This window comes from Bos javanicus, chromosome 13, assembly GCF_032452875.1.
Source record: "Bos javanicus breed banteng chromosome 13, ARS-OSU_banteng_1.0, whole genome shotgun sequence".
NCBI classification, from domain to species: domain Eukaryota; kingdom Metazoa; phylum Chordata; class Mammalia; order Artiodactyla; family Bovidae; genus Bos; species Bos javanicus.
Genome location: NC_083880.1, coordinates 20,896,034 through 20,912,494, shown reverse-complemented (window position 1 = coordinate 20,912,494; position 16,461 = coordinate 20,896,034). Strand labels below are relative to the sequence as shown.

At 35.9% G+C, this 16,461-nt stretch overlaps 1 protein-coding gene across 1 annotated transcript in view; it reads right to left on the bottom strand.

Moving 5' to 3' along the window:
- Positions 1-16,461, bottom strand: part of MALRD1 (MAM and LDL receptor class A domain containing 1) — a 555,525-nt gene that overhangs the window by 349,047 nt on the left and 190,017 nt on the right. The window contains exons 23-25 of the mRNA XM_061435952.1: positions 8,687-8,843; positions 4,958-5,068; positions 350-563 (exon numbers count right to left, since the gene is read on the bottom strand). Coding sequence (XP_061291936.1) covers positions 350-563; positions 4,958-5,068; positions 8,687-8,843 — 482 coding nt within the window. The remainder of the gene's footprint in view (positions 1-349; positions 564-4,957; positions 5,069-8,686; positions 8,844-16,461) is intronic.

Here is a 16,461-nt window from a genome sequence, read left to right as displayed (position 1 = left end):
GCTTTGATGGATGTTTGGCTTGTCTTCTCCTCCAAAATTTATTTTATGTAGAAAATACATGTTTCAATTCAGTTTGTCTTTGAAGACATCTATTTTCCAGTTAACCTCCAATTCTTCACACACAAACACAAAGTCGCTGATTAGTTTCAAATGACATGTTTTTAAATGACTTAAGTAAATTAAGTATTGCATTTAGAATCATTAAAATGTATTTGAATGGTTAAACTACCTTACTTGCCTAGGCTTCTCCAATTATATACACTCTGTATTTTTCATCAATGAACCCATCGCAGGGAGGGAAGCGGTAGAGATACAGATGACAGGAAGGAAACAGATCATGTGCACTCACCACAGATGAAAGGAGTCTCATCTGAATTATCAGCACAGTCATTCACAAAATCACATAGCTTGTCCTTGGCAATGCAGTGCTTGTTAGCGCACGTGAATTCTTGAGCAGTACATGTTCTGTCTGCGCTTAGAAGTGGGGAACAATCTTGAAAGGAAATATCATCCACTGCTACATCTCCTATGTAACTGATACCACGTTTTGCCCTGAAGACAATCTTTAAAAGAAAAAAATAAAACCACTGAAAAAAACATCAGTAGACTCATTCATCAAGAATTTAAAACTTGGGAGACTGGGATAAACGTACATAGACTATCGATGCTGTTGTTTCATTGCTAAGTCATGTCGACTGTTTTGCTACCCCGTGGACTGTAGCCCTCCAGGCTTCTCTGTCCATGGGAGTTCTCAGGCAGGAATACTGGAATGGGTAGCCTTTTCCTTTTCCAGGTGATCTTCCCAACCCAGGGGTCAAACCCACGTCTCCTGCACTGGCAGGCAGATTTTTTACCACTGAGCCACCTCAGCTTGGACACACTTTTGATACTATGTATAAAATAGATAACTAATGTGAATCTACCGTATAGCACAGGGAATTCTACTCAACGCTCTGTGATGACCTAAACGGGAAGAAAATCCGAAACATCGGAAACTGAGGGAATATAGCTGATTCACTTTGTTTTATGGTAGAAACTAACACAACATTGTAACGCAATGCACTCCAATAAAAATTGTTTAAAAATTTAAAAATAGAATTCAAAACCTGGGACAAACAGTAAATACAGTACAGAACATAGGGCTTGAATCTGATAAAAATGACCCTGCAATCCGTATGACGAAACTGACCCAGGAAGTTGGAGGGACACTGAAGATCTGTAGCAGACTCAACACATAATGTGTGAGCAGCAACCCTAGTGCCTCTTGTCTAGATTTTTGAAGATGGGGCCTGAGAAACTGGCAGGAGCCACCTATCACTGCTGCCTCTGCAAACCTCAGGGCCAAAACAAGACCTGGGCGCTTGAGAGCCTCAACAAACATAGAAGTAGGAGGCCCACCAGGTGACAGAATGTACCTAGAGACAGAAGATACAAGCATCCTTTCTTTTTTTTTAATTTTATCCACTTCTATCAAAAACATACCAAACCTCAAAACTATGAATTTTTAAAAAATTGGCCACCTCTTTGGACTTGACATAATTGTGACTTGTCTTTGATTAATGGATGTGATGAGCAAAATTCTCAAGTGTGTCACTATTGGTCAGTGAGATGTCACTTCTATGGATTTTGATAGAAATGATGGAAAATAGAATAACAGTACTCACTAAAGTTTTCTAAGTGAAACTAATTCAGATAGTTTCTATTAAATTTGTCTGCAAGCTAAATATGTATTTGTGTGTTAACAGGAAATAGTCATATATTTTAAAGCAAACTTGGGACAATTAGAGATGAGTTAATAAGAAATACCTATTTATTGTCATCAAACTCTCAAACATCTTTTTACCAAATCTAAACAACTATTTTTAGTTTTTCCTTAAGATATGATATATTTTTATACTACTATATGAAAAACCTAGGTGTTTTCCTTTTAAGATAATAACTGAAAATTCACATCTTTTACATTATAAAAAATATACATTTTTATGTACAATAAATTCATGTATCAAATTTACATAAAAGGAAAAAATTATTTTTTTTCATAGCAGTTGTACTGGAAAAGAAAAATAAATTTGTAAGATATATTAACAGCTTGGCTGTGATTAAGAAGAGGTAAAATTAGAATTATAAAGATAACTTTTTTATAAGAAAAATTATGTCCAAGACAAATGGATACACAAACTGAAACAGATATTCAATTACTGGATTATCTGAACTCTTAAATATATAATGCATTGCTTCTGATTAAGAAATTATATAATAAAAGTATCTCAATATTCATTTATTTGTCATCCTATAGATACAACCTTAGGTACTTTGCCATAATCCAATGGTCAAAATATCACTTACGTGTCAACACTCCACACAATGTTGGTTAAGTTTCCATAGACTTTAATACTAAATGTCATTAAACATTTTTAAAAGCACAAGCATATTTTTTTAGTACAATAAAAGTTGGATCAATTATTTTATAAAACATAGGAAGCAATAAAGCATGGCATCTGTATTATGGACTTGCACTTGACCTGCCTGTACTTAAAGCCTATCACTGCCTTTGTGTAGTTATATAAATAGGGCAAGTTACCCAACTTTTAAGTATCTCTGTATTCTAATCTATAAAATGGAGATAATAATATAAGTCCCTTATAATATTACAGGAATAAAATTTTTATTCATAGAAGAGTACTTAGCATTTAGTAAGTGCTATGTACATGATTGCTCTAGTTATAAAATTATTATAATTAAAGATTATGATTAAATTGTGGTTCTCAAATATAACTTTGAAAATGACCCAGTGCTGACTCAGTATATAATTTCTAAAAATACTATATACTTCTACTCAAAGGTTAAAGGCACTCATGTTTCTGATGCTAAAGAGAATGATAATATAAAACTGGAAGAACAGTAGATAATATATATGCTCCATTACTATTTCTCCAGTGCATAGTAATGTGCTTTCCTGCACATAGTAGGTTCTTAATATGCTTTTATTAAAGGAATGAATCATATTAAATATCAAATATTAACAAACCATTAAAATTTCATCTTAAGATTCAAACAACATGAGCATATTCCTCTGCAAATTCCATATATGAAAAATTAAATTTCAGAAAGACTAAATTAATAATTGATTCCTCTGCTTAAAACCCTCTTAATGTTGTTTTGAACAAGATTTTACTATGCAAATATTCTACTTGCACAGAATAGTTAAGAATCCACTGCCTGAAGTGGAAGCTGACGCCTGGCAGCAGCTGAACCTTCTACATGTTCTTGCTGATGATCCTTCTTGCCTCTGTTAAAAGGTCTTGAGGGTTAAACAGGTAGAATCTTTTAATAATAAATTTCACACAGTGCAAGGCCACTATATTGTTGTCCAATCTTTCTTATTCTCAAGTTGAACTTATTTCTCGTTCATTTCCTAAATTATCTACAAATGACCCTTCAGAAAACTAGGTTCCAGCAAGATAGATTTATTATACCTAACATTCTAAGAAATTGGGGATAATGCTGAATCAATGCCTTTATTTATTTATTTTAAAATGTTACCTTTTCTTTAAGTCTTTATTGAATTTTTTTTACAATACTGCTTCTGTTTTGTGTTTGGCTTTCTGGCCAGGAGGCATGCGGGATCTTAGCTCCCCTACCAGGGATTGAGACCACACCACCTGCATTAGAAGACGAAGTCTTAACCCTTGAACAACCAGGGAAGTTACAAGTATCAGTGCCTTACAAGAGCTGTATCTAGCCTGTGCTTCCATTGGAGTTGACATGGGCTGATCTATCAGATATGGCACATGACTGCAGATACAGTTACTGAATATTCACAGCTGATTTGACTACATTTGCTGTTATACAGTGGAGAAGGCAATGGAACCCCACTCCAATACTCTTGCCTGGAAAATCCCATGGACGGAGGAGCCTGGTAGGCTGCAGTCCATGGGGTCGCAAAGAGTCGGACTCGACTGGGCGACTTCACTTTCACTTTTCAGTTTCATGCATTGGAGAAGGAACTGGCAACCCACTCCAGTGTTCTTGCCTGGAGAATCCCAGGGACGGGGGAGCCTGGTGGGAGGCTGTCTATGGGGTCGCACAGAGTTGGACATGACTGAAGCGACTTAGCAGCAGCAGCAGCAGCAGCTGTTATATAGAGGACTGGAATTGCGATCATTAGCAAAGATAGTATACCATCTATAGATACATGCTGTAAATTCAAAGAATTCAGGCTTGTGCAGTTAAAACTGAGAAAAAATGACATAAATGGCTCTGGATTCTCACTTTCCCATATCCATTCTAAATCTTAACAGTTAAGCATTATCATCCAGTAAATATCCCTTCATGTCAGACAAGACAAACCTCCAAAAGCAAAAATCACACATCCTAGGAGCTCTTTTTTGCCACATAATCCATAAAAAATAAAATTCACATTATATATCTTGTCACATAATTACTTTTGGGTTAAATGTTTTAATCTAGGTATCATTCATTCTTTTCCTTTACTTTTAGGTCTTATCCTAATATTATTGTATTTTACATGAAGACAAATACAGCATCACACAATTTTGTGCTTCCCCAAATATTTTTCAGTCATGTAAACCTGTTTTCTCTAATAAGGTTCAACAATGCAGTGTACTTTCAAAGGTCTGTTTAATCAGGTTTGAAATAAATGAAGGTAATTACTCTACAGTCTCTGAGAATCTATTTGCAAAATAGAGTGGTGTATGAGACTGTGGAGGCATGATGGTTGTCACTAAAATTAAATATTCCTAGAAATATGGTTGTCTGATTAGAAACAAAATTAGGGCAGTCCAGAACTGTAAATTCCTTATGGAAAATGCTATATGGAGTGCTACGCATTCATGTAACATACCAGAATGGGAATGAGAGGCCAGAAGACAGGGGTAGAGGAAATAAAGAAAAAAATCAACAAAACTCAATCATCGTCTTAACTTGGATTACAAACCTGTATATGGGAATGAACACCTAAAAACAGCTCCACTTTTTTCCACTGTGCACCTTGCTGTCCACTTTGAGCCCACAATTTAGAAGTAACATTGTCTTTCTTGCTGAGTACCTGCAGAGATAAATCAAGTAAGAAGTATTGAAACATTGTGCCTTGATACATTTTAAACATGTAGAATTTTCCCAGTATTTCTTTTAATTTTAATGTCAACATGAATGAGAGAAAAGCTCAGACAATTTTCATTAGATATCTTTGTTTTCTAGAACAGCACTGAGTCCCCCAGGGTACCTTACTAGCTCTGTGTAATAAAGTCGTGCATGAATATCTGTCAGTCAAGTCTGAAGGTATCTGGGCACCATTTAATTAAGAATTCTTAACTACCTTATCTTTTAAAATCTGACAGCAGAAACAACTTGAAGTTTCAATATTGAATAACATTCATGTAGTCACATGAAAAGCACAGGATTATTTACTGAAACATAGTTTTGAGAATGACCTTGTGTTCAGTGGGGATGGTGAAATTACAACAGAAGCCAATTCAATTCCAACAGCACGTATGGGTGATATAAGCAGGCATCTTCTTATCTAAGCCATTAAGAGTTCCCCACCCAATGAACTCTCACCAGTACTACTGGGGCGGGGGAGGGGGTGGCTTCCCAAGTGGCACTAGTGGTAAAGAACATGCAAGAGACTTAAGAGACATGGGTTCGATCCCTGGGTCAGGAAGATGCCCTGGAGGAGGGCATGGCAACCCACTCCAGTATTCTTGCCTGGAGAATTCCATGGACAGAGGAGCCTGGTGGGCTACGGTCCATAGTGCTGTAAAGAGTCAGGCACAACTGAAGCGACTTAGAACATTCACACGAGTACTACTAGGCCCTCATTCTAAAGGCAAATTGAGACTCAGCAGATAAATAATCATGGCTCTTCATTTAGATGACACAAAAAGAGCCATCAAGGGAGTAACTGAGAAGAATAGTTTCACATTTCAAAATAACTGAATTAGATGATGTATTTATTTATATCACGACATTACTTTTTAACAATACAAATATGTACAATGGAATTATTATTCACATAAAGGTGTGGAAAGGTTTTGGTTTTTGAGAGTGAAGTTAATTTTGAATGCTTTCAACATTGGTTTTTAAAGATGTTAAATAGAAATGGTTATTTTTACAAAGTTAGAGTTTTCAGAGTCATATAAAAATTAGTATGCAGCTAGCAAAAATACCACTAAATTCTTGGTCCATAAAATTCAAGTTGAATTTTAAACATATTAAAGTCAAGAAAACAGAATTTCTAAAAAATGTAAAAAATCATTTTGAAGGATACTAAATGAGTCAAGGCTATGGTTTTTCCAGTGGTCATGTATGGATGTGAGAGTTGGACTGTGAAGAAGGCTGAGCACCGAGAATTGATGCTTTTGAACTGTGGTGTTGGAGAAGACTCTTGAGAGTCCCTTGGACTGCAAGGAGATCCAACCGGTCCATTCTGAAGGAGATCAGCCCTGGGATTTCTTTGGAAGGAATGATGCTAAAGCTGAAACTCCAGTACTTTGGCCACCTCATGCGAAGAGTTGACTCATTGGAAAAGACTCTGATGCTGGGAGGGATTGGGGGCAGGAGGAGAAGGGGACAACAGAGGATGAGATGGCTGGATGGCATCACTGACTCAACGGAAGTGAGTCTGAGTGAACTCTGGGAGATGGTGATAGACAGGGAGGCCTGGCACGCTGCGATTCATGGGGTTGCAAAGAGTAAGACACGACTGAGCGACTGAACTGAACTGAAAATGAGTATATAGGAAATAGGTCTTCTTTGTATGAATATTGCTGTACATACAAATCACTAAATAAAACTGTGTTCATATAACATAGTACCAACATTTAATGTCCTTAATATTCAGCCATGCACAAAAATATGGATTGTATGTATTACCACTGTAATTATTTGATAATTAATTGCTTATAAAATTTAAGGCTGTTTTTAATTTTTCATCTACTAATGTAAACTCATATTAAAAAAATATGAAAGCCTATTTCAGACAATTAATCTCAACCACAAAATACACCCACTAAATAATTCTCATTTTTCTGATGGAAACCCTGTAGTCAGTTGTATTGATTGTTTTCTCTAAAACAATTTTTAAAGAATCAGTGTAACACAGAGGTAAATTATAACTTCAATCTACAAGCCTACTTGGATGTTTTCAGGTTATTATATGCACACATACATATACACAAACAGGTTTACTCTTTAACTGTTTTTGGTAGAAAGTCTCATCTATAATAAATAAAACTATTCCAAAATTGATTTATAAATTTAACATATTTCCAATTAAAAAAGTAACAGCATTTTAAAAATAAGATATGTTTATCTAATTTGGGGGATATAATACTTAATATTGCCAGAAAAATCCTAGAATAATACTAAAATTACATCAAGCTAGCTGAAAAGAAATGGATAAGCAGGTGATCTGCAGTGTATTTCTCTCTACTTGTTGGGAAAAAGAAAGCAGGTAACCCAAGTGTTACCTCTTTGCAAATACACTAAATATAGGGCTTCCCTGGTGGTCCAGTGGTTGGGAGTCCTCCTGACAATACAGGGGACATGGGTTCAATCCTTGGTCCAGGAAGATCCCACATGTCATGGAGCAAGTAAGCCTGTGCAGCACAACTACTCAGTCTGCACTCTAGAGGCTGCAAGCCGCCACTGCTGAGCCCACAGGCCACAACCACTGAAGCCTGCGATGCCTTGGGCCTGCGCTCTGCAACAAGAGAAGCCGCCACGAGAAGCCTGCGCACCGCAACTAGAGAACAACCCTGGCTCACCGCAACTGGAGAAAAGCCAGCGCACCGCCCTGAACATCCAGCGCAGTCAAAAAAAATTAATTTTTAAAAAAGATACTAGAAAGAGATAACAATGGAGTGTGATAAATAATTCTATATTGAATTAAAATTTTCCTACAAAAGATTCTATTGGGATAGTGGACAAGAAAAAGAATCTCTGAGTGAAAGATACATTAGAGTTGCCTGTGAGATTCTTGCAACCTTTTGTGAGTTTCAAACAGTTTAATATATATATATGTGTGTGTGTGTGTATATATACATATATATATATATTTTTTTTTTAACCAAGAAACAATTTGAAAGAGACTATTGGAGAATGTAGCACCACTACATCAAAGATAACAAGAATGCACATCCAAATATCACCCAAGTGTTTATATTCATTTGTTGTGTTATTCACAGAATATTGACTCTGAAACCTATATGACATGTTTCAAGCGTAAAACAGTATCACACAGAAGCTGTAGCCTCAGAATAAATTCCATAATCATATACAACATTATAAACTATACCTCAATAAATTAAAAAAAAACAAACAAACATGAGGTCAACTGGCTACTTGAGTTTTAAAACAAACTTTATATGTTTATAAATGGTCTTGACACACTTTTATATGTCAAATACATTTGAAAAAAAATAGAAGAGAAAATAAAATGACCTAAAATAGACCATAATCATAAATAGGATAGTTAAAAAAATTCTATTAGACATTCAGGTCCAATTCTAAATTTTTTCAGTCATAATGTTTTGAAACCAGTTGATAATTGTTGGTAATTGTCCATTTCTCATTTATTAGCACACGATATATTTTAACAACACTAAATTGCATAGTATGAACTTTTATAGAACAAATTTGGAAAACGCCGTTGCCTAAGCAGTACCTGGAGAGAACCAACTGTGGCACCATTCATATGAGTCCAGAACACCAGGGTACATTTTGGTCCCGTGCGTGAAATGACAGGAGTAAGGATATCAGCTATGTCACCAAAATTTCCATTGGAACTATCAGCATACAGGTACCAGCCGTCTGCGGTATTTCTAGGGAAAGAAGGATGTGTTTATCAGATAAAAACGAAGAAGAAACTCATAAATACAGTTTGTCATTGATCATACATTACAGTTCTGTAATTTGTCCTAAGAATATAACATGCTGTTTAGCATAATGACGACTCATAACCTTCAGCATAGACATTCTTCTATTTTAATTTTTAATCTATGTAGCATTGGTACAATGTGCAAAAATTACGGTAAAGGCTAAAATTACCAAATATAACATGTAATGACTTGATCTTTTTTTTTTTTTTTTACAACAGTACTGCCAATACTCTGATCAGTTTTGTAGAGCTTATTTTCATGTGGGTAAAATGAGACTTTGAAACACTGAAAACATTTAGAAGAGGCATAAAAAATGTAACTATAAATATACATAATTAAAGCATGAAAAAGAGAAATGAACTGTCCTGGGGTTCTATTAACTGGTCTAAAGTCTTTCAGGTTCAAATTTATTTTCTCTATTAAGTCAGTTTTACTTAAACATATTTTAATAAATTGGTAGATAATTTTTAATGTGTGTCTTTTCTCTCTGAATTTCATACAGGAGAGGGAAACTAATGATGGAAACAAATATCAGTGTAATCTTGCCATAAAGGATAGAGTTTATACCCTTATTTTAATTATCAATTCAAAAAAGAGATAAGACATGCTATGCAACACAGAGCTTTTTGAAATATTAAATAAGGAAGTGATTGCTGAAAATTCAGGTATTCTTTCACTTCTTTGATTAATTAGCTTTCACAGCACTTTTTCACCACATGAGACACGAGTACCATAGAGTTTAAACTTGCTACTTATTAAAACCATTTGGAAAGCTGTATAACTTACGGAGGAAAGTAGTATGAAACATTAATAGAAAATAGATGGAGACAAAGAGGAAAGTGTTCATCCAGTCACATGTTTACTGAGTCAGTCTTTTGAGTCTTACTTGTCCACCAGTGGGAATGTGACTGTGGACAAGATGCATGACAGGGCTGAGCCCTGGCCACAGCATTTACTAGATGGCACTTTAGGCAAGTTATTTAACTTCTCTGAACCTACTGCTTTCTTCGTTTATAAAATAGGATAGCTCCATGTTATTAACAGGAATTAGAAATAAGTGGAACCTCTAACACAGTACCTGGCCCATCTAATATATTTAATAAATGGGAGTTGTGATTTGTGATTATGTTTATGTCACTAATTGCTGCTAATGGAATAAAGAGTTTAGTGTCCTATGAACTACACAGGTTATGAATTAAGATTATTTTTAAGAGGCAGGATTATCACATTAAATTGTCAGCATTGTGTGTCAATGACTAAACAGTTTCAGCTTTTTTCCTTGTGTGTGCTTAATATCCCAGGATCCCACAGATGCTGAGAACAAAGATGAATACATGAATTATTCAGTGGTTCAGGATTCACTGAAATTCAGCTCCATTTCAGTAGACTTTTTTCCCCAAAATTGGCAAACTGACTGTAAGCTTAATATAGATATCCAAAGAACTAAGAATAGCCATTTTATCACAAAGGAAAGCAAAGTTGAAGAATTTACTTGATCATATATCAAGATTCATTATAAAGGTAGAATAATCAAGATAGAGTTGTACTGGAGTAAAGACAGAAAAATGGGCCAGAGAAATGGATTAAAAAGTCTTAAAATTCTATACATATTTGTACATCTGATTTACGAAAATCTTAGTTCTTCAGAGCAGTGAAGGAAAAGACAATCTTTTCAATGTGGATTGAACAAATTATGTAGTCCTATGAGGAACTTTGACCCCTATTTCACAGCATTCAAAAATAATAAATTACAGGAAGAATATACCTGAAATGTGAAAAGTAAAACAATAAATCTTGTCTAGGATATGTAATAATATCTTCATGATATGGGACTGAGAAAAAATTTTAAATAATATATAAAGATTACTAACTATAAGAGGAAATACTAAAAACTAGGACTGTATTAAAAAGCAGAGACGTTACTTTGCCAACAAAAGTCCATCTAGCCAAAGCTATGGTTTTTCCAGTAGTCATGTATGGATGTCAGAGTTGGACTATAAAGAAAGCTGAGCGCCGAAGAATTGATGCTTTTGAACTGTGGTGCTGGAGAAGACTCTTGAGAGTCTCTTGGAGAGAAAGGAGATCCAACCAGTCCATCCTAAACAAAATCAGTCCTAAATATTCATTGGAAGGATTGATGCTGAAGCTCCAATACTTTGGCCACCTGATGTGAAGAACTGACTCATTGGAAAAGACCCTGATGCTGGGAAAGATGGCGGGAGGGAGGAGAAGGGGACGACAGAGGATGAGATGGTTGGATGGCAATGAACTTGAGTCTGAGTAAACTCCGGGTGTTGGTGATGGACAGGGGGGCCTAGCATGCTACAGTCCATGGGGTTGCAAAGAGTCAGACATGACTGAGTGACTGAACTGAACTAATTATATAACTACATATTTATATAAGGAAGAACAACATGATGAAATACTGCCAAATGGTAATGTTTTATCTTTGGGGCCATGACTATTTCATCTCTTACACAGTGTCTGGTTCACTCTCAACAATAGTTGATACTCTCAAAAATACTTGATACTCTCAAAAATACTTGATAAGCAAAAAGTACTTTTAAAATCACATGTGGAAACAAAAACACCAAGGGAATACTAGAGCTGTAGATCAGTTGATATTATGCAAGAAAATTTTGTAATAATATGTTCCAGGCTAGGGGAGAAAAAATATAAAAAGACAGAACAGTATGAATAGATTTGGAGACCATGGAAGTATTTGGTGACTAAAAGTCATAATTCTAGTAACGATAAAAGCATCTAATCAATGGTTCTTCAACTGGAGGTCCTTGCACTAATTTCATAGCAACTAGACAATGAAAATATACAAATGCTTCATTTCCCCCAACAATACAATTTGAGAAAATTCAATCACAATAACGAGAGTAAATGAATTATTGGAACAATTCTAATTATATTCCCTTGAAATATCCCCTCACCTGCAAAGAAAAGGAAAAAGGGAGACATTTCAGGAGATCCATTTGAAAAATGTAAACAATACAACTGCATTTGTGTTTTAACACTGCCCTATGCACACTGGGCTTCCCCAACGGATCAGCAGTAAAAGAATCTGCCTCCAAGGCGGGATACATGGGTTCAATCCCTGGGTCAGGAAGATCCACTGGAGGAGGAAATGACAACCCCAGTATTCTTGCTGGAAAATCCCATGGACAGAGCAGTGTGGAGGGCTACAGTCCACAGGGTGGCAAACAGCTGGACACAAATGAGGACTGAACATGCAGAAGCACATCCACACAGGACCAGTGTAAAAGTATATCATCTGGTTACTAGTTTTATAGGCCTTAATTGAGGACATATGATGTGTGTATAATGTCTAAAGGAAAATGAAGAATGATCCAAGCACGTGCCTGAGATGAAATTATTTGAGCACGTACCTGCAAAGGAAATCAACTCCCCTCCTGGAAAGAGTACAGCAGTAATGATCATACCTAACAGTGCTGTCACTCATAAAATATCAGCATCTCTCTCCCAGGCTTCAAACTGTCTTTTCTCATATAGGGCAGGAAGTATGATGTTTTATAGAAATATACCTTTTCTAATAAAACATAGCATAAACCACAGTAGTAAAGGTTTAAAGAAAGCACAGCTTTATATCCAGGTGTCACAAAAGTAAAGATTCAGGTGATGATACAGAAGTCATTAAAAAGTCATTATAAAAATAGATCTGATTTACAGTCAAGCTATTTTTTAAAATGCTGCCTAAGCATCATAGGATAATCAGTTTCTAGAGCCTCAGTAGTACACAGATTAAGTGATTTAAAAATTGACATTTCCCTCTTATTTGAGAAGTGAAGTAAAGTGAAGTTGCTCAGTCATGTCCAACTCTTTGCGACCCCATAGACTGTAAAAAATAAACCCTTGCATGGACAAATCAAAATATACAGGTACAGTATGAGGGACATATTCTTCAGGCTTATCCTCTGTGTTGAGATATATCTTATGATTATAATACTGTAACAGGCTGTTGTAATATACCTGATGGTACATGAGTGACTGAAAGTTGTCATGAACTTGATTACCTTCATGAGTAGCAGAAAATACAAAGTGTTCAACAGTATAATTCTCCTGGGGATTTTCATAGTATCACCCTCATGTCTGCAATGAACCATCCTTGCCATGTGTAACTCCTCCCCACCCCTCCTACCAGCTCCACAATCTGATCCACCGACTGCTGGAGTAACCTTCTTAAATAAGACAGAACACTCAGAGTTCTCATGTGGGATTTTTAAAATATAAGGGAAAAGGAACATTCCTTCTTGAGTGTCAGGACATGACCCCACCCCCATCCCTGATCCCCCACCCAGGTCTGAAACCAGATGTGCAGGATTCCAAAATTCCACATATACCCTCTACATTCTGCTGGAACATTGCAAAAGACCAAAAAAGAAAAAGTTTCTATTTGATTTTATTGGTCCTTTACAATATACATTTGATTCTACCATCTGGCTTAGAAATCTTCAATACACCTTTACTTACTCAAAGTGAGATCCCTGAACTAAATTGTATGTTCCTGGATTGCAAGTACATATGAAGCCTTGGTAAAATACACATCAATTCATTACATACACTGTCCTGATCAGCTGACTATTTTGTTTCATTTTTTTAATAGTTAGAATTTCTTGATAAAGGAAGCACTGAATTAATTTGCTTCTGGTGCAAGCTTGTTGATATCATCATTTTCTTGTAACAAGCCTGTCCATAGAGCAGTCTTTCATAACGAGAAAAAGTGAGTTAGTTGCTCAGTTGTGTCTGACTCTTTGTGACCCTGTGGACTGTAGCCCACCAGGCTTCTCTCTCCATAGAATTCTCCAGGCAAGAATACTGGAGTAGCCATTCCCTTCTCCAGAGGATCTTCTCAACCACAAAACCCAGGTTTCCTGAATTGCAGGCAGATTCTTTACCATTTGAGCCACCAGGGAAGCCTCTTTCAGGCTGAATTGGTATCTTAGTGGGGGTCAGAGTACTTTTTTTCTGTGAAGGCCACAGAGAAAGTATTTTAGGCTTTTGGGGTCATAGGGTCTTTGTTACAACTATTCAACTCTGCAGCATGAAAGCATCCATGGACCACTTAAATGAATGATTATAGCCATGTTCCAAAAAAAAAACTACACTAACAAAAACAGGCATTAGGCAAAAACTGGCCCACAGACCACAGTTTATTCAGCACCATTCTTTGGATAAAAGTCTCAACTCATCGAGATCTGAGGAATAACTTTCTATACTAACATCCAGCTTCAACTTTCATATATTATTTCACTCAGCCACCCAGATTTATACTCATTGTATGTGTTCATGCATTTACTTGAATACATCATGTATTTCCTTCTCTCTGTCTCCCTTATGTTGGTCTTTCTTCTGGACAATGTATAACCTCTGTTGCTGTTCAGTCACCTGGTCATGTCCAACTCTTCGCGACCCCATGGACTGCAGAATGCCAGGTCTCCCTGTATCTCACCATCTCCCAGAGTTTGCCCAAGTTCATGTCCATTGCATCAGCCATCCAGCCATCTCATTCCCTAAGATGAGATGAGTATAACCTCTATCCTTAGTCTTTTTCCTAAAGATTTACCTTCCATAGCATCTCTCATCTGCAGCCTACCAAGCTCCTGCATCCATGGGATTTTCCAGGCAAGAGTACTGGAGTGAGTTGCCATTGCCTTCTCCATGCCTACTGCCATTGCCTTCTCCATATGAAGCTAAAGTCTCACATAGACATATGAAGGCATATATTTTAACTTAATCTATTACGGTATCTAGAACACCTTGTAAAATGGCTTAAACTCAACGGATGCTTAATAAATATTTCCTGAATGTGTTGCTAAATAAAAGCAGTAGATATTTCTTGCTTTTCTATAAAAAAATTCTTCTTTACAAATAAAATTTGCACCTCAATTGTGAAAAAGGGATTTACAATTTGAGCAGTGCCTTTTAGATTTCTCCTTCCTAGTCTTATGAAACAAAAAAATGAAAAAAACATTTGTTGAAATTTTACATAACCACCTGGGGTTTTATCAACACAAAATTTAATAACAAGGTATTAAAGCCAACTGTTTTAATTAGGAGCATCCATGGTTCTTGTTTCAATATTGTATGACATTCCCTGCAGAGCAGCTCTTTGTGAGGCAAGAAGAAATATATATTTAAAAGATAACAACTGATAAATATAGAGGTCTTATATGGAAACTCCTAAATTTACACAATGCAGCTGTATTTATCATCTAATTCCAAAATAGGAATTTAGAATGCTCATGTATGTATATTCTTTGTTAAATAGATTTCAGACCAAAGAAACACTAGCTCCTACAATGTATAAAATATTGGAATTTTTACATCAGTCTTTAAATTAGTATGCCTTTAAATTAGGGAGTATTAAATAATGGTTTATTATTTGATACTTGCAACAAGACTAAGAAAGTAGGATTATTCATTACTATTTCATACATGAGATAACTAAAAAAATTTGCCAATGGTAACTTGCAAAATACTGAAGTCAGGACTGGGGACTTAGATTCATCACCCCATGCCTTACACTCTTTTTAAAATAAGAACACTTGAGTTATGCTTAGATAGAACTGATATTTTTACAAAATAACCTTCCTATTCAAGTATGTATTTCCACTTATCTATTTTTCAGTGTTCCTCAGAAGTTTTTAAACTGCATTATAATTAATATACAGTAAACTGCTTATATTTTAAATGTTAAGTTTGATGGTTTTTAATAACCTTTTACATCTGTATAGCCACCACACTGGATATAGAACATTTCTCTGACCCCAGAATATCTTCTACTAGTTGTCCTATAAGTATAATGTCTGAATTAGCAGCATTAGCCTCACCTCTTGGGCCCTATCTCAAACCTACTGAATCAGTAACTCTGGAGTAAGGTTCATTCAACAAATTTTTCAGCTTATTCTGGGGCATATTAAATTTTGAGACCCATTGCTCAAATTTGCTAACAGTTAAAAGTTGCTAAATGAAGATGCTAATCCAAAAGGAATATGCAGAAAAATAAACATTCAAGCTTCATTATCCTTCCTGAAATGAACACTTTAGCGACGATAACTTTGAGATTAAAGAATTTTTTTTAATAATTGTTAGAACAATACATTTTCCATTATATAATGTGGAAAAAGGCCCTACGTTTTAGTAGTAGAAGGAGAAGAGGAGGAAAAGGAGGAAGAGAAGAAGGAGGTGGGGACAGTAGGGAGGAGAAAGGAAAAGGAAAAAATGGTTAGGAGAAGTAAGATATCCATTTGCAAAATAATGAAGCTGGACCTTTACCTTTATATCCCACACAAAGATTAAATCAAAATCCTAAACATAAGAGCTATAAAACTCTCAGAAGAAAGTTTAGAGGAGGACTTTCCTTGGGGGTTTAGTGATTAAGACTCCATGCTCTCAGTGCAGGGGGCAGAGGTTCAATCCCTGGTCAGGGAACTAAGATCCCACATGCTGCATGGCACAGCCCAAATACAGACTAGGGAAAAAGCCTCATGACGTTGAATTTGGCGGCTATTTGTTGGCTATGATACCAAAA